At 43.6% G+C, this 25,974-nt stretch overlaps 1 protein-coding gene across 1 annotated transcript in view; it reads right to left on the minus strand.

Annotated features, from left to right (window-relative positions):
- Positions 1–23,353, minus strand: part of LOC147669025 (leukocyte immunoglobulin-like receptor subfamily A member 6) — a gene marked incomplete at its 3' end in the record, with an annotated part of 372,299 nt that extends 348,946 nt beyond the window's left edge. The window contains exon 1 of the mRNA XM_086948274.1: positions 23,204–23,353. Within this exon, the coding sequence (XP_086804400.1) occupies positions 23,204–23,271 (68 nt within the window). The remainder of the gene's footprint in view (positions 1–23,203) is intronic.
- Between the last annotated feature and the right edge of the window lie 2,621 nt (positions 23,354–25,974).

A 25,974-nucleotide genomic window follows, 5' to 3' on the forward strand; every position in this document is an offset into this window, starting at 1 on the left:
GAAGGTCTAATACCGGATAAAAGTGGTTTGGAGAAAATCCATGCTGAAAAGCGTTTTGGCACTTTTTGTAACTTAGGGCTCGTTAGGGTTAGCAGCTGTATTGCATGTGTTTGGGGGTGTTCTAGATTTTTGCAACTGGTTTCTGGGGTCTTAGAGCACTCGTGAGAATGTGTAATTTTGGTTGCAAGTGGTTTGAAGAAAATCCATGGTGGGAAAGGGGGGATTTGGCCTAGTTAAAGAAAGCGCCTGCCACTATTCTTAACTTAGGGCTCGTTAGGGTTAGCAGTATTGTATTGCATGTGTTTGGGCGGGGGTTCTAGATTTTTACGACTGGGTGGGGTCTTGGAAAACTTGTTGGAATGTCTAATTTTGATTGCAAGTGGTTTGCAGATAATCCATGGTGGGAAAGGGGGGTTTTGGGCATACTTTCTGAGTGCGTTTTGACACGATTTGAAATTAGGCCTCTGTGGGGTAGCAGCAGTATTCTGCACGTTTATGGGAGGGTAATGTGGGGTGTTCTAGATTTTGGGGATTGTCATCTCTGAAAGTGACAGTATAATTTTTGCACTACACAGCGTGCCTTATATATCTTTTTCTCTGAGGTGTCTTTAACACTTACTGTTGTGTTTTTCCATCATCAATTACAGGCAGGCTTTTACCCTGTGCCATCGATGTACTACTCAGGCTTACAATTAGCGATCCGCAAAATCCGCATCAGGCAGGCAGTGGACAGTCACCAAGATTGATCGACGGAGCATCCGATGGAATGAAGGAGTACCGCGAATAAGAGGAATGGCTGGATGCATCAACTTCACAAATTCAACGGGACAACTACAAAAAACAGTAACAGTATCCAAAATTCTCCTTATCTTTTAAATGATATTCTTGTGAACTTGAACTTACTTTGTTTGATCTCTGCTTCAAATTCATCCCTCCAGCTATTTGATACATCTTTGCTATGTTTAACACTAATTTAATGTTCTAAATGTTTATTCTCTCTGAGGGCAGAGAGGCAAGTGAAATTGCGTAATGACTGCAGCCCTGTACTGTCAACTTGCTTCTTCGTAGTTACTAGTAAGTTGCAGTAAGTAGTAGTAATACTTTTCAGTAACCTAACCATCCATTTAGTACTTCTGGCATGCAGTAGTGCACTTCCTTTATGTCCCTTTAAAGATTTATCAATATCTTCTAATCCAAAGATTTGTTTCTCTTCATTTGTTGTTTGACTGTCCATGCTGTGTTTTTTTTCCTCTCTACCAAATTTTCCCAAAAACTCCCATTCCCATCCAATTTTCAAACCCTAACCCTCTTCCCCCGGGCTGTGTGGTATTTCATTGAGGTGTGACTGACAACAACAATAAATTCCACACACTTGCTGGGGAGGATAAGATCAAAGCAACCAGAAGTTCATGTGCGCCATCGCGGATTGATAAGAACATCCTCCTCCTACACGACGTGAACAATCAAATGCTTAATGCTTACCTTACGTTGGCACTGCTTAGGCTACAATTTAGGGCACTGTTCTGTACCGTACTATCTATTGTACTGTTTCTAATGCTACGCTCAGGCCACTCAATGTTTAATTTCCTCTTTTTTTCATATGGTGATACTGCCAGTGTGTACCACTACTGCTACCAGCACAACAATGATATTGCATCCGTCGAGGATTCAGGTCAACAACCAACCTTAATCACCATTTGCAATGCAGCCAGCCCTGGGGCTACCCCGATTCTCAAACACAAATCACAGGTAAGATAAGCATATTGGAGAGTTAGTAGAATAATGGGCTAGGAGGACTAAGTTGGGAGGAGAGCAGAGACTGACAGTACTACTAGTAAAGTACAGTAGTAGGGCTACTAAATTTACTAACTCGGTTACTTGCACTTTGGTAGATTTCAGGACTAGATGTTTCATTCATGCTGGTAAGTTTGAAGAAAACAAACGTCCAGTAACCAACGAAAACCTCCACACAAAATAATATATGAACGCGTATACTGTGTTTTTGTAAGAAAAATAATTATTAAGAAATATATCTTTGTGTTGTTTTCAGCACAACAATAAAATAAATTACTCGAACTCACCCCCCTCCCTAACCCAAACAATGTCAAAAAGTCCACAAGTCCCCTTTCCCAAACACCCAATTCCCACCCCCCAACAGTCTTTATAAAAGGGGCAAGGGACTGTCACTTCCTCCGGTGGCGAAGTTTGGCAAGCTGTTGCTGCATGTCCCGCTGCTCTTTGCGGAGGTCCCGTAGCTGGCACTGGTGTTTTTCGCACAACTGCTCCAGGTAGTCCACTCGCTTTTGGAGGCGGCGCACACGTGCCATCCAGGCTCTGGGGGGGGCAGCTGTTGTTTTTGCTGCTGTGCGGCGGTGGCGGGTGGCTGTCGGGCCACGGCTCCGTTTGGCTGGAGGCTTGTGGCTGGTGGACCCGGGGGCAGTGGAGGAGGATGTACTGGTGGTTGTTGTAGTGTCCTCATGCTCCCGAGCCCACAACTGGCGATACTCTACACAAATAACCTCCAGCTTACGGGCCCTGGCCCGGACAGCCATCTCCTTACGGGTGTGCTTTTTTGGAGTAGCATCTATGAAGAAAGAAAGAAAAATACTGTAGCCAATAGTCTTTAACATAAAGTCAAAATAATTCAACAGAAAGTTGACACTCAGTAACACCAGCATCAGTAACACCAGCAAGTAGCAAACACAGTATAAAATTTTGAAGATAACAGACCAGGTTTTTTTTGATTGTCGAATCCACAACTGGCGCCTCCCATGTGTGACGTTATTTATAATTTCTAACCACTATTTTGAGGGTGCCCCAGATAGGAGGAAGAACCTAAACCTCCAATTAGGACCAAGATCCAAACATAATTGATACAATAGCTATCTGTGCACACGTCGCCTTTTACAGAGTAAATGCTGTAGGTAATCAAACAACACAACCAATAGACAAACAATGTGGAAGTAGTCTTGATGGACGTTTTTCTTCAATTCAGATTTTATTCACCACGCCCAGCCAACACGTGTTTCGTCAGGGCTAGTAGCCCACGACTTCATCAGGGCTCCCGCGGGCAGCGGTTCCAAAGCTATTGCCACAATGGCTAGGTGCTCTCAGCCGCTTCTAATTCCGACCCGGCTACTGGGTACTGGGGAGGTTCTCGCTGATTCGTCTTGAACCAGAGGTGGACAGTGATGAATCAGAGGGTGGCAGTGGCAAACCAGAGGGTGGCAGTGTTGAAACAGAGGGTGGTAGTGATGATCCAGAGGGTGGCAGTGGCGAACCAGAGGGTGCTGTGTGTGAGAAGTTGGCCTGGTATATGATGATCACTATTCTAGTGAGCACCTTGCACCAGTCCAAACGACCCTTATGGTGATTGGTTGTAAGTCAACCTTATAGACCAGCTTTCCTAGTGGTAGCATGGGCAAAAGCAGTCTTAGGCTAAACTCAAGAGGGCATGTGAAGCCAGCTGTTTTACCATATGCAATCCTTTAAATACCAAATGAAAGGACACCACACAAATTATATATTATAAAATATATGTATTTATTTCTAGAATAATCTCCTTGACTCTTTATGACCACAGGAGCACAAACGTTAAACAAAGAACACAGTATAAAATACAATAAGATGCACAATTATGGATAGGCCGGGTGGCCACTCAAACCATATATTAAGAAAGTGGTATAAGTACCACGTCACAAACAATGAACAGGCCTAGGGCCTAGGGAATCGCTGGGCCTATACTGGACCAACTAAGGTTAGGACATAGGAGGCCCACAGGATGCGGGTGCAGTGTCTATAGGCGGTACACAGACAAAATATCGATTTTTAAATATCGATATACAAAAATATCGAAGTTTAAATATCGATGGGACAAAATATCGAAGGTAAGTAATATCGACAGTCTTAATATCGATATTGGTATGATATCAGTAATATCGAAGTTGTAAATATCGATGTCAATAATATCGAAATTAATAACTTTGATGTTACTAATATCAATTTTTAAATAAATTTAGTGTATATTATATTGTATTTATTATGTTTTATTATTTATTTTTAATGTAATTTAATTAAATATTGTCTTTTACTACTGTAGCGGGTTGTGGGTTTATAAGGGAATAGGGTGGGAAGTAATTTAATTATGTAAAATTAATTATTAATTAGTAGGAATTATTAATTAATTAATTGAGAAATAATTTTTAATTATTTTTAATTAATTGATTAATTGATAAATATGTTCTGTAGCGGGTTATGGGTTTATAGGGGAATAGGGTGGGAAGTAATTTAATAATAATTAATTAATTGATATATGTTTGTACATATTGTAATTAATAATTAATTGGTAATTAATTTCTATTAATTAGTTAATTAATTAATATAATTTTTGACATATTAATAATTATTAATTAGTTGGTAATTAATTAATATTAATTATTTAATTACATTGATTATAGTAATTTTTAATATATAATTTAATGTTATTCTTAATTAATTAATTGGGAAAAATAATATTAATTATTAAATTAAATTAATTACAGCAAATGTGCTAATATATTTACTTTATTGTTATTGTTAATTAATAATTAATTGGTAATTAAATAATATTAATTAATTTTGGGTAAAGGAGTATTTTTAGGGTTCAGGGTCAGTTTTCAGTTTTTGGGTAAAGGTTTTTTTTTTAGGGTTCTGGGTCAGTTTTCAGTTTTTGGGTAAAGGGGTATTTTTAGGGTTCAGGGCCAGTTTTCAGTTTATGGGTAAAGGGGTCTTTTTAGGGTTCAGGGTCAGTTTTCAGTTTTTGGGTAAAGGGGTATTTTTAGGGTTCAGGGTCAGTTTTCAGTTTTTGGGTAAAGGGGTATTTTTAGGGTTCAGGGTCAGTTTTCAGTTTTTGGGTAAAGGGGTATTTTTAGGGTTCTGGGTCAGTTTTCAGTTCATGGGTAAAGGGGTAGTTTTAGGGTTCAGGGTCAGTTTTCAGTTTTTGGGTAAAGGGGTATTTTTAGTGTTTAGGGTCAGTTTTCAGTTTTTGGGTAAAGGGGTATTTTTAGGGTTCAGGGTCAGTTTTCAGTTTTTGGGTAAAGGGGTATTTTTTGGGATAAGGGTCAGTTTTCAGTTTTTGGGTAAAGGGGTATTTTTAGGGTTCAGGGTCAGTTTTGGGTTTTTGGGGTACAGGGATATTTTTAGGGTTCAGGGTCAGTTTGGGGTTTTTGGAGTACAGGCGTACAGGGTAAAAACAAAAAAAATTACATTAAATCAAATAAATTACATGAAAAAAAATTAAAATTAATTTAAATTATTAAGTGTTTTATTTATTTTAAATTTATATGTATTAGTTTTAATTTTGTTTTAATATTTTTATTTAATAGTTGTAAAATTATATGTATTTTTAATTTATTTTTACATTATTATTAATACATTTAAAAAAACGATATTTTTGATTCCGATATTTTTGTACTTCGATATTATTTTTTCGATATTTTTGTACTTACCTTAATGAAGATAGGATTCCGATATTTTTGCTGTCGATATTTTTGCTCCGATATTTTTGCATGTCGATTTTCTGTCTGTCGATATTATGTCAGACATTCCTATTGGCAACCGCGTTTACCATACAAGTCAATGGTGTGTAAAAATCAGAAAGTTATAGGTTTAGGAGTCTTCCGACTGGACTAGAACTTAGCCACTAAAAAGTAGGACACTAGAGGTGTAAACCACTATAGGAGCATTGGTGTAATCTCGTTACCTCACCCACAGTAAGTGGGTGCATAGGTGCCAAAGTGTGTCAGGTTTCTTTGTGGAGTTCTATGGAGCCTGGAGGTAAAGATGCTGCAGGCGGCCAGGAGAGAACAGTCCGGTTAGATCCAAGGGTGGATCGAAGATATAGAGTACCTGAAAGCAGAGGGGACAGAGTCTAGGTCACTAGCCAGTGACCAGGATGGAACCAGGACGGAAGGAACAAGGCAATGTCGGGTTGCGATCAGGTGCTGTCGAGTACTTTGTCTCCGCTGCCACGTGGACCAGGAAGGATCGAAGATGACCAGCTGGTGGACACGAGCTGTACCACAAAGGCTCTTGCTGTCGGCAGTGTCGGTTCTCAAATTGGAGTCACCAAACCTTGGCAAATGCAACCCAAGCAGGACTCGAAGATGTCTTCTGGATCGGACCGGGAAGGTCAGATCGATGGCTCCTCTTCAGGGGAGCTAGGGCCAGTCTGGAACAACCAGACCAGCAGTGTAGTTTTGATGGATCGTTGTCACAGAGGCCACTAGCCAACGGGCAAGCGACCGGACAATGCAGCAAGCAGGAAAAGTGCAAAAGGGCCCCACGCAGCACTCAGTGAGTGTGGAGGGGTGATCTTTGGAGCACAGGCTGCTCGGGGCTGGGGCTTCTCTTTTTTTTTTTTTTTTTTTTTTATTAAAGTTTTTATTGAGCATGTTCGAAAAATACAAAGTTAAACACATATTGAATTACAAATACTAGAAAGCAAAAGCTTTAAGAATTTCATAATATAGAATAAACATAGGATATACATAAATTGTGGCAGTCATATTAACAGTTAGTATCAGTACTTTTGATAGAAATAAAAAAAAAAGGAGAAGCAAAGAGAGAAGTTATAAAATCACATTTCAATTTTCAGAATTTTTATAACCATAATTCCTATGGCAAATTTGCCTAAATAGATTTTAATTTTAATCCCTCTGTCGCTCATACCATCTAGCCACTGAAGACTAGACCAATTCCCCATATATTCTAGATTTTTTCCCTCTAACTTTGTAGATGGCCGTTTCTTGTTTATATTTAGCTAATAATCTGTTAAGCCATCCCTGAAATGCTGGGGCCTCAGAATCCTTCCAACGAGTTGCTAAAATGATTCTATATATGGCAGTGCATATATAAGTTGTATAGGTTTCTGGGTTATTAAATTCTAAAGAACTATCATAGCCAAGCAGGAACAGAGTTGATGAGGTTTTAATTTCGTGACCGAATATCTCAGTCCAGAATTTTATGATGCTTTCCTTAATTGGATCTAATTTGGGGCAATCACAGAACATGTGTATCAGGTTTGCAGGGCTGAGTGCACATCTAGGGCATTTATCATGATCAATCTTACCCCAAGAAAATAGTTTAAATGGTGTGTAATAAAGGTTGCATATTGTTTTATAGATTTGAGCTTTTAAGTTGCTAGCTAGTATGACTTTGGAAGATAGTTGTAGAATCATGTCTATATCGACGTTAGGATTGTTTAGTTTATTCGCCCAGCTAGTTTCTAATTTTTCTAGGTCATCAGGGTGATTATTCAAAAAGATCTCATATATGTCACTGATTCTAGTTGATGTTTTTTGTATCAGGTCTATGAATGGTATCGTTTTTACTTCTATATTTATGATGTGTTGTTTTAGTGATGTATATATTTGAATAAATTTCAGATATTCGGTAGGGTGAATTTGGTATTTAACAATCAATTCATCAAATGTTGTTCTTCCATCTTGGTTTAGAAAGTCCTCAATAGTTACTAGACCTAGGTTCTCCCAGCGTTTGGTTATATTATCATTGAGGTATTGAGGTATTACTGAGCTGTGCCATAGGGGTGTATATTTCGTGTATTTAGGAATTAGAAGTGTTTTAGTACTACAAGTCCAAGTTTTAAAAGCGTCAGTAATGATTTTAAATTTGATCTTTTTGAAATAGGAGGGCTCAATTTGTCTTAATAATAATCCTCTGGCTGTGCTTCCTAGTGTTATTTCATAAATAGACGGTATATCATGTAGTGGTCTATTTTGATCATGACGTCTAGTTGTAGTTAGGAATGTCATTTGTTGTAGTATGGCTGCCCACATATAGTAAGTTAAATTTGGTATCGCTAGGCCGCCTCTCGAAGTTGGTAGTATTAGCTTAGGTAATGCTCTTCTTATCTTCCCGTAACTCCAAATAAAGGATGATATTAATTGGTTTATATTTTTGATAGTAGCACTGTCAATTAAAATAGGGATTGCACGAAAGAGGTAAAGTATCTTTGGGAAGATTGTCATTTTGATGTAATTGCTCCTACCAATTATAGAAAGATGAAGATTATTGACTCTAAGTAAATCAGCTTTTATTTTTGTGATTAGAGGATCATAGTTTAGTGTGTTAATGTCGACAGTATTGGACGAGATGTTTACTCCTAGATATTTTGCACTTTTAACTCTAAATTGGCTTATGTATAATGCATTATCAGTGCATACTACCATTGTTTTGTCTTGGTTTAGTGAATACCCCGAGTAGAGGCCAAATATTTTAGTAGTTGCTTCTATTTCAACTAAGGCCTCCGTAGGGTTAGTTGTTAAGACCGCAACATCATCGGCATATGCAAGAACTTTGGTGTTGTAGATGCCGGTTTTTATTGGTGTTATCGCTGGTGAAGTTAATAGCTTGATAATTAAGGGGTTGATGTAGAGTGCGAATAACAGTGGAGAGCACGGACACCCTTGTCGCGTGCCTCTCTGAATTTTAATATTTTCAGATTCGCAGCCCCCGGTCAAGATTCTGGCCTTTGGATCTACGTAAAGGGCTTCTATTGATTTTATGAATCCCGGGCCGATGTTATTGAAAGCTGTAATTTCCCAAAGAAATCGCCAGGAGACCCGGTCGAAAGCCTTTTCGGCATCTAACAGAACTAGCGACATCTGACCTTTCTCTACTTTCATTATGTCGAATAAGGCTATGACTCTATGTGTATGGTCGGTAGTACTTTTGCCCGGTATAAACCCGTGTTGCCAGGGAGACACTAGTTTTTCAATAATTTTGCCAAGGCGATTGGCAAATATTTTGCCGTATGTTTTAGAATCTGAGTTGATCAGTGAGATCGGCCTATATGAGGTTGTTAATTCGGGGGATTTATCCTTCTTCTTAAAAACAGCTATATTTGTTTGTTTCCAAGATTCCGGGGGGTTTCCATGCCATTGAACACCTAAAAACAGATCGTAAAGGAATGGGATTATTACTTTACCCACTTTTTTTTATATAAATCTAGGGGTATCTTGTCAGGTCCTGCCACTTTACCTACAGCTAATTCCGCTATTGCAGCTCTACTTCTGTTCGGGTGATTTCTTTGTCTAATTCTTTCTTTGTGTCGTTATCAATAGTTTGTACCATATTAGTCTCTCTGAGCCAGTTAGTTAGGAACTCTTTAGTTTTATCAATCGAGTGTTTATCTTCGTTTTGGTATAATTTTTGGTAATATTCCTGAAAGCAATTGGCTATCTCTTTCTGAGTAGTGTATTTGTGGCCGCCATAATCAATACTTTGAATGGTGTTACGGGATTGAGTTTGTCGGGTTTTTAAAGCAAGGTGTCTCCCTACTTTTTCTCCCGTTTCATATATCTTATTTCAGTTGGCTTGGAGAGTTTCTGCTGCTTTTTCGGTTAATTCATTGTTTATCTCTGCCTTAAGTATTAAAATCCTTCTTAAGGTGTCATCAGCCTGCTCACCGTGATGCAGTTGGTTGGCATGTGTAAGTTCTAGTTGTGTTAGTCTATTAAGAAGTTGTGTATGAATCTTTTTTCCGGCTAGCGACAAAAGTAGCAGTCTCTCCCCTTAATGCCGCCTTAAAGCTGTCCCATACACTAATGCGTGACGCACTATATTGATTTATATCAAAGAACTCTTTGGTCCATTGTGTTATATGAGCTATATACTCCTGATTAACCAATAGTTTACGGTCAAATGTCCATTGTGCATATTCCCTGTTAAATCCTGGTATTTCTAATATAGCATTAATAGCGTTGTGGTCGGATATTGTCTTAGGAGCTTTGAAGACAAGAGCATTCTGAGCAATGTCTGCAGTTGCAAAAATATAATCAATACGTACATATTTTTTATGAGGGTACGAAAAGTAGGTGTATCCTGGGTCTCTACTGTTTTTTAAAGACCATATGTCTTGATGATTGTGACTCTGAATTAAATTTAACACTGCTCTGTATACCCTTGGCTTCCGGCCGGAATAAATATATTGACTTTGATGAGATTGAGGTTGGTTAAATGTTAAATTAAAATCTCCACAAAGGATTAAAGTTCTTGGCCACAGCGCTAATTCTGATTCGAGTTCGATATATAGTGTAGGGTCATCAAGGTTTGGGCCATAGATGGAGCAAATGGTAATACCTATAGCTAACTGAACAATGACCCATCTTCCATGGATATCGACTTTTTTCCGTATTGGGGCACCTAATCTTGTTCTTGCTAGAATTGAAACTCCTCTAGTTTTCGTGGTTTGTTTTGTCGTAGCTAGTAAGTTATAGCCTGGTATTTTTAGCTGATTAATCTCTCCTATTGGAATGTGAGTTTCTTGTAAGCAAATGATATCCCAGGAGCTGTGAAACATTGCTTGAAATAATTGAGCTCTCTTTCCTCTGTCATTGAGTCCTGCCAAATTCCAGCTGCCAATGTTCAGCTTTCCCATTTGTTTATTTTGTACTTTACGCGGTGCTTATCTGACACAATTCCTTTAGTATTTACGAACTTGCTCATTTTGCGTTTTCCCCACCCCTCCCCCTCACCCCTCTCACCCTGCACACCCTGGTTCCCACCCAACTCCCTCCACACTCCTCTCCCCCCTACCCCTCCCCTGACCTCCCGAAAAGAGCAAAAAGACTCCATAAGAGTCTGTGGTGATGGAATAGCATATTCCAACCAGAGCTCACGAGGCATGCAATCAGTAATGTGTACTAAAACAATATAAGAAGAAGTGAAAGAGAAAAAATATGGTATGAGAAAGAAAAGATAATACCATAAGTGACATCTTAGATAATTCTTAAACAATTAATAGAGCAAAACGAGCCATAGAGAAATTACAATAATCCAGTAATGTCCCCACATCATTAACTAATTATGCTTGCTATATTGTTCTGGAGCTTTCATAAGCTCTCTAGATACTCTTTGGCCTTGATCTTGGATGTAAAAAAGTTAGTTTGACCCTTGTAGATTATTTTTAGCATTGCTGGATTGTTCAAATATACCACAGCCTTTTTTTCTTGAAAGGGCTTAATGAGCTGTCTAAGACGCCATCTCGTTTCAACTGTCCAATGACAGAAGTCAGGGCGTACAAAATAGGATATGGAATCTTTGCTCCGATGCTTATCAGGTGTAGCTTTCTCTGATATGGCTTGTCGCAGCAAGAAGTTCCCAAAATATACCAGGATTGCTCGTGGATATTTGCCTGTAGTAGTCGCAGATTTTATAGATATAGGAACCCTATGAGCTCGCTGCACTTCGTAGCTCCAGTCCCGTGTATTAAGTTCAGGAAGGGTATCACGAAAGAGTTGAATGATAAAGGAGCGACAGTCTTCACCCTCCATTTTCTCAGGTACCCCAAGGACGCGTAAGTTGTTTCTACGGAGACGATTTTCATAATCTTCAAGCTTCCATCTGATATCCTGAAGCTGTGTTTCATTTGCTTCGACTCGCTCATTCGTAGCGGCTGCTTCTGTTTCATTTATGACAATCCGATCTTCAATGTCATTTAGTCTTTCGGTGAAAGCACCCATTGTCTTTGAGAGCTTGCGAACCACGGTCTGGACCTTCTGCAGACCAGCTCGAGCTTTACGACTATCTTTTGATGTCTCCTCCCGATGAGAAGCTATGGCCTGCAAAACTGTTTCCATCACTTGTGTCAGTGTAGCTCCTGGGGGCTCTGTTTGCTCTCTATTTGGGATCTGTTCTGCAGCTAATGTTAATGATTTTGTGGCCGGGATTTGAGGCTGGTTAAGGGTCAAAACGGTTGGGGTATAGTCCCAAGACAACTCATTAGCTCCATGATGTGCAGCTTTCTTCTTTTTAAGTATAGTTCTTCTTTCGCGTCGCTCTTTTGGAGGGTTATGGTCTGATTCTGAGCTTATATTAGTGTCTATATCATTTTCGCCTTCATCTAATTCTTCAAGTTCATCCGTATCCTCGGACCAACTAATATCTTCTGAGAAGGAGAAGAAATCAGTTATATCTCTGTCAGCTTCCAATGCCGCATTAGAGTCTAGTGGATGATCATCATTTCCCAGCAAATTGGCATTTGATGTACTTTCTTGCGTTACATGTAGTTTTGCAACCTCTACAGACTCTGTGACCTCTGCAGCATCCTCTGCAGGCTCGATCAACCTATGAACAGCCCTTTCTGTGTTCTTCTGAGGGTCGTAATTAATTTCTCTGTTATTGCTATTATTATCATTATTATCATTGTCAGGTAAAGTAGAGTTATTAGGTAACCCAGCAGTCTCGACAATATAATTTTGATCATCCACAGTGTCATCCACAGTGTCAATAGCAGCGGGCGTGCTTATTTGCCTCTCTAGGGGGTTAACGCTCACTGTCGAATCAATAGGAATATCGCCAACCCCCTGATTATGTAGAGCTGGTGTATCAAAAGAAACAGGTGCAATATGAAGTGCCTGGCTTACCTTCGTAGACACAGTACCAGGTCCCTCGGGTCTCTCGGATATAGAGTCAGTTGTAAGCCCTTCAGACTGTTCAGGCAGCTCCGACGGCTCTGGTGCATTTTGCTCATTAATTGTCTTTGTTGGGTTCGCCACGTCTCTCTCCACCATGTTACTTCCAGCTATATTTTCCGCATTCTTTTTTCCATTGCTTTCCACAACCTTCTCGGCTGCTAATCTAGTCCCCTCTTCAATGGATGTGGGGGAAGGCTGGACTTGATTATTTTGTTGTAATGATTTTGACACTTGTTTCTGACCGGCTGCACGTTGCAACATTGTAATCACCATTGCGGGCTTTGCAGGTAGAGGGACTGCTGGAGTTTTGCTAGAGGCGGTTCTCCGAGTCGGTGTTTTATCGGGTGCTGTCTCTGTTGTAATGTCATGCTGTTCACCGCGAGTAGTACCACGCCTGGCTCCAGCTTCCTGATCTTGTATAGCCTGTCGCGGTGCCCTTGTCTTGGCAGCTGCAGAAGCAACAGCTGCTGCGTTTTTCGGGGCCATTGAGCACTGTAAGTGCTGTGAGCAGTGCGAGCACTGAGTACTGGCGGAGTAGGCGGAGTAGGCGGAGTAGGCGGAGTGCCTCGCTGCTTCGGGATTCAAGCTCACGGGTTTTGCGGAGTCCGCGGAGTTCTGCCGCCGTGGTAACCAGTGATCATCTGTTGTTGGGCGGCTGCCGACTAGCAGCCGCAGAATTGAGTAGCCGATTACCGAAGCAAGGAGGGAGAGCGTCGTCCTCGCTGGGATCGGGCGGTCTGCAGGTACGGTCCTTGAGCAGTCCCCCTCAGTTGTTAGCCGTGGAGCAAGATCTGAACACAGCATCTTCTTGTTGTTTTATGCGAATATAGCTTAGTTCCGGCTGAAGAATTCCATCTCGGTTTTCTCACATAATGAGTTGATGTAGCGGCATGCCCCGCAGCTCTGGTTAGCGGCTGCTAACAGCGTCTAGCCTGACGCCGCCATCTTTGCTCCCTCATTTTTCAAAAAGGGGCTGGGGCTTCTCAAACCCCAAAGCACAGCATCGAGGGTGCCTTGGGAGCTGCACAGGAAGCACTTTGTCGACTCTTCAAGATGGCCGGTCCCACGTCTCTCGTCGCCTCCACGGGTCTCAGCTTTGCCAGGACTGTGGATCGGGCTGTTGGATGTCTGGGAGTCTGGGTCTTGTTGATCTCTGTTGTCCGAGCTCCGGCAGGAGCAACGGCAAAGAAAGTCTTGATGCGCTGATGGTGCCTGCTTGCACAGGGTGGCCACTCCTTGACCACAAAGGAGATTCTTCAGTCTTCCACGTCGAGTGGGATGTCGAAGGGTCCAGAGTTTCATTTCAAAGTTTCAGTCAGGATGATATGGTTTGCTTTGGCACAGCTCCTACCTTTATTCCAAATCTAGGGGCTGGATCTCCTGCTAGGTCCCTCCTATGGACCCAGGAAGGGGGTGGTTACACCCCTTTCCCTTTGTCCAGTTTTGCGCCAGAACTGGGGCTGGAGAGCCCCAGCACCGGATGGAACTGGACTTTGCATGGGACACCTTGTGTGCCCCAGGCAGTGTCTAGTTTCATTCAGCCCTCACCGCCCCAATCCACAGCCTTGAACCAGAGGGTGGCAGTGATGAACCAGAGGGTGGCAGTGATGAACCAGAGGGTGGCACTGGTGAAACAGAGGGTGGCAGTGATGATCCAGAGGTTGGCAGTGGCAAACCAGAGGGTGGCAGTGATGAACCAGGGGGTTGCACTGGTGAAGCAGAGGGTGGCAGTGATGATCCAGAGGGTGGCAGTGGCAAACCAGAGGGTGGCAGTGATTAACCAGAGGGTGGCAGGGATGAACCAGAGGATGGCAGTGATCAACCAGAGGGTGGCAGTGATGAACCAGAGGGTGCTGTGATAAACCAGAGGGGGACAGTGATGATCCAGAGGGTGGCAGTGGCAAACCAGATGGTGGCAGGGATGAACCAGAGGGTGGCAGGGATGAAACAGAGGATGGCAGTGATCAACCAAAGGGTGGCAGTGATGATCCAGAGGGTGGCAGTGGTGAACCAGAGGGTGGCAGTAATAAACCAGAGGGTGGCAGTGGCAAACCAGAGGGTGGCAGTGATGAACCAGAGGATGGCAGGGATGAACCAGAGGATGGCAGTGATCAACCAGAGGGTGGCAGTGATGAACCAGAGGGTGCTGTGATAAACCAGAGGGTGGCATTGGTGAACCAGAGGGTGGCAGTGATGAACCGGAGGGTGGCCGCGATGAACCACAGGGTCGCAAACAGGCTGGACACGTAGAAACAACATGGTCGCGACCGTTGCGACCACACAAGTAAGTTCACGTTTCCGAACTTGTACAAAACCCTCGCGAACTGGCAAAAACAGCAAATTCGCAAATTTGCACGAATTCGCGAATTTTGCAAATTGCGAGTTCGCTTTCGCACCAATTTGCGGATCGCGAATTCGCAAATTTCGCCTATACTTAGACAGAACTGGTTTGAACTAAGCACATAGACTTTCTGCCAAAAGAGAACAAAGGGAAATGTGGTATAAATATTGGCACCCAGATCCCAGGACTTGAGAACTCATTTGGATTAAGGAACATGTCAAGAAGAAGAGCTGGAGAGGCTGTGAGGAGGAACAGCAACTTTGATTTGTACTTTGCTGTGTTGGCCTGCAGTGACTGCTTCTGTACTGAACTTCTAGGTTTGAGTGTATCCAAGGGCTTGAGGTTGAACCAGACTCCTGTTCAAGAAATCTAAGGACCAGCAAATACTTCAAGTTCATCTGCTATCAACACGGTCAACTGTGTGGTTTGTGCTGCAACAGAAAAAAAGCAACCTGATGCCATCAACTACGCTGCTGCCAGCACTGTGTCCTGATGGAACTGCAGAGAGCACCGCCGCACTTCTCACTGCAACCCCAGTCTCACTGACCACAATGTCTGATGTTGCCATCAAGCCGCTGCTTGCACCGTGACCTGTAGACACCGCACTTCACACCATCTTGCTTCACACCACAGCCCTGGTATCCCCAATGACGACACTTCATGCTGACATCAACGCTGCTGCTTGCACTGTGGTTCAAGGGCACAGCTCGTTAGTTACACGAAGCACCACCCTCATCCCACACCGCAGTCTTGGCTGACCGCCGCTGGAGCCATCCACTCCAGTTCGTCAACTGACAACAGCACGTCGGCAATGACAACGACACTGCTTGCACCATTACCTGCCAGCACCACGATGAGCACTGCACCACTTTGCGCTACAGTCCTGGTCTCACTGACGTCACTGAGTCGCTGCCTGCACCACAAACTGAGGGTACCGCATGCCGCACCACGGCACTTCGCACCGCAGCCCCGACACCTGCCAAAGCTGGTTCTCCCGACTTCAACTGAGAGGAGTTCGATCCTCAATGCGTGAGACTTCAAAGGCCCGACGATAGGTCACTGATACCCTACATTTCTAAAAGGTACCGTTTTGTGGGTCTTCCTGACACCGTAGCCGGTCCGCGACGCTGCGGTCAGCCAGAACTGTTTGGATTTGTTGTTCACAACGCTGTGAATGCCCACAATGCATTAACAAACTACCAAGGCAAACCACACCCTGAAACTCCATGGAAAGCCCTCCATACCACACTGAGTGGGATTTATGAGGTGGAGAACAACAAAGGTATGGTGGAGCTTCCCTGCGCTCGTAAAAAGGAATAAAGTCTGTGTTAGAAATTGGATTACTAGTTTGCTGCGGTTTGCACCAAAGCCAGGCAGAAACCGCCACTCTAGTCAGGATAAGGGAGTTACACTCCTAAAATAACCCCTGCTCACCCCCTTGGTAGCTTAGCACGAGCAGTCAGGCTTATCTTAGATGCAGTGTGTAAAGCATTTGCACATAACCACTACAAACGGACACCACAGGAGTTTAGAAAAATATCCAATATTTTTATATACTCAAACAAGACCAATTACGATAAGAATCCACTGTACACTACTTTTAAAATAGTTGCGTTGAAAACACAGTTCCTTGATGTTGATAGCTCCGTCCGGTCTATCACATTGTCGTGAAGAAGCAAGTCCAAACAATTCTGGCTGGCCGACGCGTCGCGGGTCAACTGCGTTGTCGGGAAGACCCGCTGACAGTACCTTTCAGAGATGCAGGTCATCGATGACCTCTCGTTGTCATGCCCGTTGCAAGTAGATCTCCTCTCTGATGGAATCAGGAGCGCTGGTATTGGCAGGTGTCGGGTGCAAAGTGCAAAGTGCAGCGGTGGGGTGTGAGATGCCCTCAGGTTGCGGTGCGAGCAGCGGCTCGGTGGCGGCATCAGATGGTGTCGTCAGCGAGACCAGGGTTGCGGTGTGAGATGAAGGTGGTGCTCGTTATGGTGTTGGCAGGTCATGGTGCAGCAGCTGCCTCACAGTCGCTGAAGCGCTGTCGTTGGCTGACAACTGGAGTCGATGATACCGGCGTCGGTATCCCAAGGCTGCGTTGCGGAATGAGGTTGGTGTGTCGTATAGCTATACGAGCCGTGCCCCCGAACCACGGGGCAAGCAGCAGGGTTGAGTCCGGCAAGGAGCGTCGTCGCCGGGGATACCAAGGCGTCGTTGTGAAGCGAGGAGGTGCAGAGTGCGGTGCCCACAGGTCATGTTCACTGTGCAAGCAGCGGCTCGGTAGCAGCATCAGTAGGCGTCGTCGGTGAGACCAGGGTCGCGGTGCGGTGTTGCGGCGGTGCTCTCTCCGGTGACTTCATGGACACGGTGTCGGCAGCGGCGTCATAGATGGTGCCATGCTTGAAGTCTTGTATGTTCCTGAGACTTCGTGAAAAGGGGGAAAGCTCTACCTCAAGCCCTTGGAGATACTCAGCACAAGTAGAGAAATTTCAGTCCAGTCCTTTCACTGCCCAAGGCAGAAGCAGCAGCTGCAGGCCAACCCAACAACACAGCAAATGGGCAGTACTCCTCCTGACAGCTCTTCCAGCTCTTCTTCTTGGCAGGTTCCTTGATTCCAGCGAGTTCCAAAGTCTTGGGGTCTGGGCCCAAATATTTATATCAGCAATTCCTTTGTCCTCAGAAGTCAGAGGGGCCTGGACCTAGTTCAAACCAGTTCAGGGTGCATTCTGCCAGAGTGCACCTTCTTATTTTGTCAGTGTGGGCCAGGGTCTTCAGATGCACAACAGGGGGTGGAGCCAGCATTGCAGAAGGTGAGCTCAGCCTTTTTCAGACCTAGGCGCTACTCCTCTCACTCATCTAGGTGTAGATGTGCCTATTCAGCCAGGCTGAATCACCCTGTCTCCCCTCAGCTCCTGTCACTCACAAACCAGACCGACAATACACACGCTAGGAGAGGCAGGATGGATGGTTAGGTCAGAATAAACCTATTATCTAAAAGTGGTATTTTCAAACACAGAATGTTAAAACCAACTTCACTAAACTTCACTAAAATATGTATATTATCATTCTGAGTTCAGGCATACTAAACTCGAATTATTACCATGTTCTCTGAGTCAGTTAAGATCATAGTATGTAATGACCAAAGTGCCCATTTTGGCCTTGCAATAGTGAAAAACGAAGTAGGCTGTAATTCACTATCAGGACATGCCATAAACACCAGGGCATGTCCTACCTTTCACATACAATGCACCCTGCCCATGGTGGTACCTTGAGCCTACTTTAGGGGCAACTCACAATTAGCAAAGGGAAGGTTTAGGGACTTGCGAGTGTCTGCACGGCAGCCCCAGGTTGCGCACAGGTTCTGCAATGGCAGGCCAGAGTTACACTTTACGGGCTGTTTACGTGGGTGGCAAAATCCAGTGCTGTAGCCCACCAACAGCATTCGATTTATAGGCCCTGGCACCCGCAGTGCACTTTACTGGGGACTGACACATCAATCAAATATAACAATCATGGAAACACCGATCCATAACACATTTTATACAGGAGCACTTGCACTTTTCCACTGGACCGCAGTGAGGAAAGTGCACAGAATCATTACACCAGCAAAAACAGAGTCAAAAAACGGGAGGTCAGAAAGCAAAAAGTCAGGGAAGACACACCAAAAGATGCCAAGTCTAAAAGTCTGCCAGAAATCCCTTTGTGAATTCCTTGCAGGTGTGAGTAACTTACGTTAAGAACTAAATTTAACTTTCCGACTAGGTCAAAAGGTCCTTATGAATTCATATAGGTGGACATAACTATTATTGTTTTTACAAATCTTTTTTTGCTTTTCCACATAATTTATTATTATTTTTCTCATTGAGGCATAATCTAGGGGAATTAAATTATGTCAGTTTGTGGAATGGATATTTTGGGTTGTTCTGTTTTTTGTGGCACTGGAGCCTCCTCTTGAAACAAGCACAAAATGTTTCATGAAAGAGAAATGAGTAAAATGTAATTGGCATATCATGTGAGCACCTTAATTAATATATAGGCAGTATCAAAAAATTTTGATTTATCTTTGATGTTAACTCATGCAATTATTATGAAATTTTAGCAATTACAATTATTATGATGTCATCAGAATTTTATTCATGTGACATCATTCCTGGGAAGATTCAGGATTGAATGCACTTCCTGTGATGTCATTGAGGTCAAAGGGTGTATGATGTTACTTTCACTGCCCCAACTAGTTTGATGAATGGACGCCCATGCATCTGCTACACCAACCCCGTGCATCAGATCTGGCTTGCACACAATTTGGACAAGGGACTCATCATGCAAGCTTAGGCTTCTTCAGAATCGGATGTAGCCTAGTCACAGTTACAGCCACTATGGAGTGGTGGGCGGCAGGACAGCAGGAGCATCAGCTGGGGAGCGGGGGTTTGAATTAAGAAAAAGTAAAAGAAAAATTACCTGATTCTGCTGCCGCCTGGCGCTTTGGTGCTCCACCGTTATGCTTCTGCCAGCAGTCATACTATGAGAGCAGCGTGGAGATTGGCCTAAGTGGGCTGGTTTTCGCTCCACTCAGGCACAGGGAGTCTGTGCCTTTTCCTAGCCCTGCTGTAGAATAAAGCGGGGTTAAAGAAACCTAAGTGCACATGTCTGTTTGGCTGGCCTACTAGGGCTGTCCAAACAGACATGGGCACTTAGAAGTGCACAACATACCACCTCCTCCCTCCCATGCCCCGGCCCGCCCCTCCCTACACACGCTGGCTCAGAGCCAGCAGCTGAAAACTAAAACAAAAGTAGAATATCTTTTTATTTTTCAGCTGCTAGCTTTGAGCCAGTGGGGCGACGCTCCTCCGCCTTTGTAAAGCCTACACAACATTAACAAGTGGCAGTAGCAAGCTATAGTAATGTAATACTACTTCCCACTTTTCCCCCTGTAATCTAAAATGTTCAGAAAGTTGCAGTAGGGCAGGCTAAACGTGAAAGGCTGCAATTGAGATGCATGTACAGAGCGCAATCTAGAAGCATTCCAAACTACCAACGCACAGAACATTCTCTTTTTAAAAGAAGCAATCACCACATATCATTTAATCAATGACGTGAAAGGTAAATGTTTTACATGTGATTATCGCCTTAACCTGCTGTTTGTTTTCGCTACTAGTAGAGTGTTCAAAAATCATGTCTTCCTATAAATGTGAAAGATGTGGCTGCGACCAAGAGTAGGTGAAAATGAAATCTAAAATTGAAATATGAGATTTACAGTAATTTGTCTATAAATGTATAAAAGTATATGGCTGAATCGAGGTTCCAAATTGTTTGGGATTATCGCCTTTATTTCACATTGCTAGTTTCACAAGTAATGGGGAAAATAGGCATTTATAAAACCTGTAAGAATAGGAGCAGAAACTCCGATTCCTGTATTTATTTACATTCCTCAGGCAAAATCTTTAATCCTGTGGTAATCGTGCACCTCGGAATTAGTGTACCTGCGGTATCAGTAATTCCTGGGATCAGATTGATCAAAGCAGTGGTCCCACACAGCCTGTAATCCATATTATTATGTGTCATACTATTACTGCTGGGCTACTGAGGACTCCAGCTGCTGCTTAAGAACCTTGGGCCTCATTCCTCTATATGGTTATGGAACTCCTCAGTGGCTGGCAATATTCTTCTAATGTGCAAAAGGGGGTACTTTATCCAGTATATAATGTGTGTTTCACCATTGACTGGCAAGTATTTCTGTAGGCATAGGGGGACTCGAGATATGTCTACATGTAAAGAGTTGTGAAGTCTGAAGGTACCTTCCAAAGTATATTCTTGCTAATAGTCTTAATTGATTATGCAATTTTATGTATTAAATGAACAAATTCCTGATTTGGTTTTCCTGATTGGATTTTGCCTTTTGTGTGGGCCTGATAGTGACTCGCGTATTTGGGTACCTGAGAATTCCGTTAGATTATGCTTAGTTACGTAAGAAGCGCAATTGTGCGTTTGGTGCTATTTTTTAGCACAAAACTGCCTCGTGTCCAAAATGGGCTCGAGAATGCGCTTTGCTCTAAGAAATAGCACAATATGCAACAAAACACAAATAGTGGATGTGAGCAGCCGCTCATGCTTGCTAATAAGGCTCTTAGGGGAAGATTGTTCCCCAATTTACTCCCAGTGTTTGGAGATATTGGCTTAGTCCAAAATGCACCCTTGCGTCCAAAATGGACGTGAGGATGCATTTTGCGCTATGAAATAGTGTAAATGTAGAGGCTCTTATATAGCGCACAACTACCCGTAGGCATCTCGGCGCTTGCTTAGGGAACCCGTCCTGGTATTCCCCTGTGAGATGGTTATCTCACAGGGCATCCGCAAGGTGAAAGCCAGGCATCCCGCCGCGAGGGGCCGTAGTGGAGATTAAGCAAGCTATTGCCCAGAGCTGCAGAGTGTGATCCCGTGAGTCGAGAAGGAACCGGAGCGAGAATTATCGAGTCCATGGAATTTTTGAGCTCAAGACCCGTCGGGGAATTGAACCCTGGTCCAGGACCGATCTCAGCTTCCAGGTCTGCCTCCTCTAACCCCTGAGCCACACTTCTCCACATAGTGCTAAATGTAGTAGAATACAAGTAACTAGCGTTAGCACTCACTAAATGTGCTTTTTATTACACGAGCAGGCGTAATTACGTAATCAGTTATTCTGAGTCAGTGAGTAACACGGCATTACCAAAATAAATTCGATTACTCCAGCGCAATCGACATTACGACCGGGCCAACCATTTTCATCAATGGCAGCAAAGCTCTAGGGCCTGCCATTCGTGCCGTACATTGGGCCCCTTCTTCAACAAATTCTGTACTCATGATAGTTGCCAGACACAAAAATAAATACAAATTCCTAATGAAATTCTTTGAAATGTGTGACCACCTCTATGGCACGAAACATAGCGCTTTTGCTCACAAGTTGTTAAGATCGAGGGGCCTTTTTATGGAGGCCTTGCGCCGCCGGTGCGTCACTTTTAACATGGGAAAAAGTGACGCACCGGTGGCGCAAGGCTTTCATAAATGAGGCCAGAGGTTCTTAACCTTTTGACTACTCTGGACCCCCAACCTGGGCAAAGCTCTGAACCACAAAACAAGACACAAAGATACATAAACAAGTATACATAAAAGGGATGCACATAATATGAGATACGGTATTTAATTTGCAAAGAAAAAATACACAAACATTGAAGTTTTATTATAATGACAGTCTGGTGCTTTTCAAACTTTGATTTTGTTTCAAAAAGATGAAGCAATATGCTTGACTCTAGCAAGCCGTTAGGTCTTTTTTGCTCCTAATGCATGTTCTCTTTTTGTCCGTACACCATTAATTAAATCAAGCGAAGCCACCAATCATCCATACTAGATTGTGTTTACTGCACCTGTGCAGCTCTGGCAATCCAGCTAAGGATGCCAATTTAATTTATACTCTCCAATTTTAAAATCATTCACATTTCCAAAGCGTTTAACTTTTTTCAATTTTCAATTTTGCTTTATTCGTATATTTAATTTACTAATCTTGAATCATTTTCTATCAGTTGTCGAACCCCTAAGTAGGTGTCATGGACAGGGCCAGCTTTAGTGCGAGTGATGCCCAGTGCGACCATTTTTATTTACGCCCCCTGTTTACCTCCTTCCCAACAGATTCCATCAATACCACCCTCCACCACTGCCCCTCCTTCCTCCATAGCCCTTTATCACATATGTTTTATTTATTTTAAAGTGCTGGTTGGGATTGGCTTTACTAATAAGAATGTATTTCTCCGTAAACTAAATCTTTTCAGCACCATTATGAATAGACAATGAAAAAAGGGGGCATAGGGGTGGAATAATGTTCTAACCTATACAATGCAGTTTGCGCACAGCTCCTTGATGACAGTTCATAGGTCACTGTCCTATATTTGGATTTTAAATTATGACCTGCAAGTAACAAAAGGATCTCTGTAGCAAAAGCAGTAACACTCTGAGCGACCTACATACAATACAGTTCTTTGATCTGCATATTATACGTTCTTTATACATTACTTTATGATGAGTCAAACTGCCACTGGACAAAACACTGATGCTCACCAGCAGGATCATTAATCACCAGTTATCTTGACATTTTTATTGTTGCCTGAAATCTACTTGACACATAGGACAATCTGCAGCAGGTGCTTGTAAACCCATAAGTTATTTGTAAACATTGCGTCCCCCAAAGTCAGGTGAGGCTGCACCAGTCGCACCACCCCAAAGCCGGCTCATTAGGAGCCTCAGGAAACCGCAAATGCCAGGTTAAGAAGTGAGCAGGCTGGTTGGGATGAATATCCTTATCTGCTGATATGATAATTAGGGTCTGGAAAAATGCAATAAAGGGGATGAGCCGGATGAGACTTACAGCTGAAGAAGAGGCAGGAGGGGAACGCAGGCGACATCTTGAGCAGCATCACAGGCAGACCTCGGCATCCGCTGAAGCTCCTCTCATCCAGCGAAGAGGAACTGACTAGAATCTGTCCATTTCTCAACTCTAACCGATCTAAAACTGCTGTCCTCCCCCTCCTTCTTGGAAACTTTCACAACACCCTTGTGTGTACTTTGTACAATGACAAGACCTAAGAATTTTCAGCTACTCATAAAGAGGAAGGAAATTGGGTTAAGTGTAAGTCACTTCCGCTTCAAGAATTTACTCCTCAGTGAATACCTAAGAAATGTTTCACAAAACTAATAGTTATACAAAGAAACATATGTTCCCAAGCAGGTGACAATGTCCTGGATAAAACAGATATATGGGTTAATTTGGAATTTGGCAAGGGATATACTAACACGCTAGGTGTCAGTAGTAAGGCAGGACGTAGGAGGGGGAGCCGCAGGAAGACGGCGAAGGGCTACACTGAGAACGGTTGGTACGGAGGCACACTTGAGTGCGGTGCGCCGGAATAGGTCCACTCACCTTCAGATGCCGCACGGTGGCCTAAGGAAAGTGACTCTGGGATGCCTCACGGCTGGGTTTAATGACTACCAAAGGAAGGGGTAGTAATCAGAGACGGCGCTCACAGCCCAGCCCCCGCCAGATGGCAGGGCACAACAAAAGCGGACAAGGTAGCGAGGCGGCCTAACTCTGGGGACATAGGCTACCCCCCTTCCTGTGCAAATGAGGCGCAAAGAAAATTCCAACCTACCAAAGAACCAGCCCAGAAGGGCCAAGAGAAGATCACAAGGAAATGTATAATCAGATAACATGCAAAGTGCAAAATATAACTGTTTCCTTGTAACCCTAATAAAACTGCGGCCAACAAATGACCACCACGAGACCAGAAGTGTAGTGGCTTTTCTTAGCAGGAGGGGAAATACCGAAGGGAAGAGGATGGTGTATGCACGAGGAGTGGGGCAGAGTGCGGGGTTATGACCCCCTTGCACCACCGTGGCCTCACTTTTTCTTATGCTCGGGCAGGGCAAACCTTGGAATCATATCTATGAGGCCACGCAAACATACTTGGGAGTAGGAGAGGGCAGATCCAGCGACCCTCTGCAGGTGCAGTGTCTGACCAGGCAGGTGCCAATACAGGGTGACCAGGGTGCAACCGGACACCACACAGCTCAGCTTGAGTAGGTAGGCACTGGTGCAGGCAGAGGTACCCGGTGCCTCGCCAAGGGGCTTTCCACCCTCCTCGCCTCCACCCTGTGTACCCTGGTACTGCAGCTGCTCCTCTTCCTGGCCACCGTGAAGGTGTGGGAGCTGTACTGTCTGAGCACCCGGGACCGCCTCTGCCGCTGCCCCTGGCACCATGGGTCTGTCCTTCTTCGGAGAGACCCTGCAGTTGGACCTACAGGTATGGAAGCCCCGCGCTTGCGGTTCATTTTACAGAATGACAATGTGTGCAGGATACCACAGGCTACAAACTAACATTCACGCGAACCATGTACACAAGAGTGGTATCGGCTAAAGAATTGGTCATTTTATAGGTCTTAATTTAATTTAATTTAAAAAGTATTTGTTGAGCGCAACGTTCACCATGCGGTTTCTTGGCGCTATGGAGGCAAACTTTAGCAGTGACACAAACAAGACTAGAGATGACAGGGAGGGGAAGGAATTACATTGGGAAAGCTTGGGTAAAAAGAAAAGTCTTGAGCTCTTTTCGGAAGGCAGGGTAGTGAGTAGCCGAACGTAAATGGTCAGGAAGGGAGTTCCAAAAGGAGGGTGCCAAAACAGAAAAATTGGATCCACCCCATTTCTTACGTCTGTATCTGGGGACTTGTAGGAGTGATTGGGGAGATGACCGCAACTCGCGAACAGGGGTGTATTCTTTGAGTAAAGAAGAAATGAAGGCCGGAGCAGTCCCTTGGCGTGCCTGGAAGACCATGCAGCCAGTCTTAAATAAGGTTCGCTCCTTTACAGGCAGCCAGTGCAGTGCTTTCAGCAGGGGGGTGGAATGATGGAAACGAGAAAGTCCGTGGATCAATCTGGCCGCCTGGTTTTGAACCAGCTGGAGCTTCTGGAGACTGTAAGCCGGGATGCCGTTGTAGAGGGCATTGGCGTAGTCCAGCCGGGAAACAACCAGGGCGGACATGATTAACCTGAGGGCAGAAGGAGAAAAGAAACGGGAGACAGAGCGGATGGTGCGGAGAACAAGAAAGCAAGAAGATACAACAGAACTGATTTGTGAGTGGAGGTTGAGATGGTTATTGAGTTTGATACCCAGGGTTTTAACTGAGGAAGAGGGTGTGGGAGGGGGTCCCAAAGAGGAGGGCCAGAAGAGGGAGTTCCAGGGACTGGATGAACCACCTGTAAGGACCAACTCTGTTTTATCAGGATTCAACTTCAGATGATTGTGGTTCATCCAGTCCCTGATAAAAATCATAATAGTCTTCCTCCGATTTGACTAGAATGATTCTTTCTTTGCGTGTTTGCTTTTATTGCTTCCTACATTTTGGACTCAGGTGTCGTTCTTGGACCGGTGTAGGCATTATCTTTTCCAAAAGGTCCCCAAATTTTTAAAAAAGAAATATATATCCTTTTATATAATTATGGAACCATGTTAAAATCAGGTGTATTTATAAATGTAATGAAATTTTTACTACGTATTTACGGACATGGGGGGGGGGTTTGTAATGATTTTAATTAATCAAACAATAAACTATTTTCATATTTCATTTCTGTGCCACTGACCT

Source organism: Lissotriton vulgaris, unplaced genomic scaffold (assembly GCF_964263255.1).
Source record: "Lissotriton vulgaris unplaced genomic scaffold, aLisVul1.2 SCAFFOLD_2174, whole genome shotgun sequence".
NCBI classification, from domain to species: domain Eukaryota; kingdom Metazoa; phylum Chordata; class Amphibia; order Caudata; family Salamandridae; genus Lissotriton; species Lissotriton vulgaris.